General features: G+C 45.1%; 1 protein-coding gene across 1 annotated transcript in view; it reads right to left on the minus strand.

Annotated features, from left to right (window-relative positions):
• LOC107716527 (SRSF protein kinase 2-like) overlaps positions 1 to 4,431 on the minus strand; it is a 28,822-nt gene that overhangs the window by 23,687 nt on the left and 704 nt on the right. Inside the window, exon 2 of the mRNA XM_016523002.1 lies at positions 4,305 to 4,429. Within this exon, the coding sequence (XP_016378488.1) occupies positions 4,305 to 4,429 (125 nt within the window). The remainder of the gene's footprint in view (positions 1 to 4,304; positions 4,430 to 4,431) is intronic.

The following is a 4,431-nucleotide window of genomic DNA, read 5'->3' on the forward strand; positions in this document are numbered from 1 at the left end:
TGTATCTGAGCTGTTTTGATTGGCTGAGACGAGTTAGGGTTAGATCTCATCGCCTAGCTGGTGACTCACCATGGCTGTCTTGTATAAGAACTCATCTCACACACACACACACACACTCTCTCTTTACCTGCGTTTGGCTCGATGCCGTAATCGCAGTGCACTGAGCGCTAAACCAAACGTCCTGCTGGAATGAGAGTGACTATGATCCATAATGATGGAGGGATGTTTGGCTAAAGTCTTCTGCTCCAGAACAGTCTGTCTCTCCCTCTCTGTCTCTCTGTGTCTCTGAGAAGCGTTCAGGGAACGAGAGCGACGCCAGGAATCTCATGACCAATTCACACGCAGTCCAGAACTCACACTCACACACAACAAATCTTCTTCTCATTTCAGCAGTTCCACTTGTGTCGGTGGATGTTTTTCAGTGGCAGACGCTGATGTCTACAGAGCAGAGATGTCAATATAATGCTGATATGAATGACACTAAAGCAACTCCAGCATTACAGTGATTCAGACGCCTAAATGCTTCTATGAAACAGCAGCAACAGAAGTAATGTTCACTGAAGAGTTACATTTATCAGAATAAACCATTCATCTTCATTATATATTTCAGTAAACAAGAAGGCAGTATAAAGCTAAACGTAACCCTACTGGTGTATCGATGCACCTGCAGAAAGAAAGTGACATCAGCACTCCTGCTCGACCAATCGCAGTCCAGGACAGTGTAAAATACAATTTAATAACTACAAACATCTACTTTATCTATATGTACTACTAGTTAATTATTATTCATAATCCTTAAAAGAGACACACTTTTGTTAGTCAGCCAGACGCGGTTTACAACGACACACATACAGCCGCGCCACTAACCACTAGTGACTAGTACTCTTCAGCTGAAATAAGAACATTAGACAGGTTATTTACTGGTTTACTGGGTCAGTCCATCTCAAGTGGTCCAAAAACTGCTGGTTACTTGACCGTTTTTAATTTGAACGAGTACCTCTATGTATTGGTAATGCAAAAAATAAAAGAAAATGTACTTGGTTTAAGCACAGCAGCGGTCTCTAACCCAAACACATTAAAGAGGTTAAAGAGGTCTTGACAGAAACCTCAAACATCGTATATTCTGCTGTGTCTGACAGAGTAAAGAAAGTCCTACAGGTCTGAGACATGAGGATGAGTGAATGACAACAGAATTTCTGTGAACAGTTCCTTTGAGCATCTGTACACTGGTAGGGATACACAAAATAATACACAATATATAAAATCAATAAATCACATTCCACAGCACCTACTCACATGAGAACACAAAGCCCTTTTCATACTGGAGAATGTGCAGCTGAACTGTGTGTTAGAGTCTCTGGAGCTCGCTGATAGTCAGCAGACAGACTGATCACTGGACATGGACACACACACACACACGTCAGGACGGCCTTCATCAGCTGGTGTCATGTCCACTAACCGGATCACATGACAGCCGTGGGTTGATTCAGAAGACTGATGACTCTCATATTGTCATGCTTCACACTGGCCTACAAAACCTCACAGTCACACTAGTGATCTGGTGATCACTCTGGAGATTTACAGTCTACACAAACGTTCCCGAAGGGACGCTTTCTGAAATCATCTCAGATATTGTTGGGTAATTTAGTGTAGATGCTAGGCTGGACTGGGCCGTGCTAATGCTGTGCTAATCGTCAGACCTGATGGCGTCTCCAACACTGACCTGATCTCATTACACTGTTAGCGTTACGTTAACATTTCGCTTGGCATAAACTTTGGATCTCTGCTGCCTGCCAGTGGTCTGTCACAGTCTGTTCACTGACCGTCTGGTGTGAGTTCAACACGCTCTGGTCAGACCGGCTAACATAAACACGACAACGGCATGTTTACAGCATGCTAGGAGTGATCCTGAGGAGGATCTAGTCGCACGTGTGAGAGCTTCATGACATTAATTCTTGGAAAGATACTGGACTGATTTAAATGAGACATACTAGAAACTAAACCAGAGATCCCACTGATCAGATCTGGCACACAGAAGGTTATGATGTCTTTAAGATGGTTCTGTCTAAGTGCTGGGTCTAGTCTGCTAGTCAGCAGGTCTGAGCGGTTCACAAAATAACACAAACATCCCAGCTCCTCTCTGCCCTGCATATGTTGTTGTTTATGACCCACATCTTTTGATTAGCCTGCTAACTAGCACAGCCTGCTACTCAGATCAGTCAGTTTCCATAACCTGTTGGTTTTAGTGAGGTAGTTTTGGAGAAGCATTTGTCCTTGATTTTGTCTTCATATCACATCTGGGTCACATGATCAGAGCTGGACTGAGGGTTTTGTAGAGGCTCACGTGACCCGCCTCTGGGGACCTTCACAAGTTCAAGATTCACAGCAGAACATCTAATTTTAGGCAAGACAGACATCCTCCAGTGAATCTCTGTCACGCTGCAGGCCAACAAAAGCTCTATCCTGACACTTTAGCCTACTGTACGTCTGTCTGTATCTGTTCATCGGGAAGTTTTAGATCACACATCACATCATGCTTATGAACATTCAGCTCCTGAAAGGCATTCAGGGCACGTCGGCCATACACACGGCACAGTCGCACATCCAGCAGCTCATCTGGAGCTCGATATTCATGTTCACACTCATTCAGTCACCTGACGCTAAATGTTGGTGTTTATTCGCTTCCACATCATCTGAGATGCATGTTCATTTGGCTCTGTGAACTGCATTAAAACGTCTTTATAAAGCAACGGTTCTTTGCAGCAAAATCACCCTTTCTGTGTTTCTGTGGTCTGCTTCTGATGCCCCAAATAACAGTGGTGTGACGACACACGCCGCAATATATGTAGCGTTGATGCTGCACAAAAGAAAACAGCATGAAGAACATCAGAGTCAGCTGGTGTTTCGCACAGCGTCTGTGAAGCTTCAGCGTCTGACGCACAGCACCGTGTCTCATATAGAGCTGCACACCAAACCGAGACCGTCGTGTGTGTGTACAGTGTACAGTGTACAGTGTACAGCATGAAACACATTACAGCACTTCTCTGTGCTTGACTTCATATCAGCCACAGACAGACAGACAGACAGAGAGAGAGACAGAAGAGATGAAATGGAGGACAGCGGGACAGCATTCTTGGAAAGATACTGGACTGATTTAAATGAGACATACTAGAAACTAAACCAGAGATCCCACTGATCAGATCTGGCACACAGAAGGTTATGATGTCTTTAAGATGGTTCTGTCTAAGTGCTGGGTCTAGTCTGCTAGTCAGCAGGTCTGAGCGGTTCACAAAATAACACAAACATCCCAGCTCCTCTCTGCCCTGCATATGTTGTTGTTTATGACCCACATCTTTTGATTAGCCTGCTAACTAGCACAGCCTGCTACTCAGATCAGTCAGTTTCCATAACCTGTTGGTTTTAGTGAGGTAGTTTTGGAGAAGCATTTGTCCTTGATTTTGTCTTCATATCACATCTGGGTCACATGATCAGAGCTGGACTGAGGGTTTTGTAGAGGTTCACGTGACCTGCCTCTGGAGACCTTCACAAGTTCAAGATTCACATCCGAACATCTTTAGAAAAATGTGTCCAGCCTCATTTTAGGCAAGACAAACATCCTTTGGCGAATCTCTGTCATGCCAACAAGAGCTCTTTCCTGACACTTTGACCTTTACTGTATCCGTCCATTAGGGTCTGTCCATCCATCATCTGTCCATACAGCACATGTCATAACTCACTCATGAGCACACAGCTTCTGAAATGTATTCAGGGCACGTCGGCCGTGCAAACAGCACACAGCACATCCAGCAGTTCGACATTCATGTTCACACTCATTCAGCCTCAGCGAGCCCCGTGTGTGCGTCACGCGACGCTAAACGTGGGTGATTATGCGCTTTCACATCATCTGGCTCTGTGAACTGCGTTAAAGAAACGACTCCTGCAGAATCACCATGAACCCTTTCTGTGTTTCTGTGATCTGCTTCTGATGCCCCAAATAACGGTGGTGTGATGACACACGCCGCAATATATGCAGCGTTGATGCTGCACAAAAGAAACCAGCACCAAGCACATCAGATCAATAGTCGGGCTGCTGTGTACAGTATGACATGTATTAACAGCGTTTCTCTGTGTTTGCGTTTTTATCAGGCCCACACACACACACACACACACAACAGACGCGATCTGTACACAGACAGACAGACAGAGAGAGAGACAGATGAGGATGAAATGAGGACAGCAGGACGGACAGACAGGTAGATGAAGAGGCGAGAGTGTGATGATGATGAAGATGATGATGATGTTACCTTTCTGGGGAAGAGGATTTTTCTGAGTTGACGGACATGGGCAAGCCGCTCGCTCCCGAGAGAACAACGGAGCCGTACCAAGGAGGAATAAAACTCTCTCTCTCTCTCTCTCTCTCTCTCTCTCTCT

The sequence above is a fragment of the Sinocyclocheilus rhinocerous genome, unplaced genomic scaffold (assembly GCF_001515625.1).
Source record: "Sinocyclocheilus rhinocerous isolate Xijiao unplaced genomic scaffold, SAMN03320098_v1.1 scaffold3833, whole genome shotgun sequence".
Classification (NCBI taxonomy): domain Eukaryota; kingdom Metazoa; phylum Chordata; class Actinopteri; order Cypriniformes; family Cyprinidae; genus Sinocyclocheilus; species Sinocyclocheilus rhinocerous.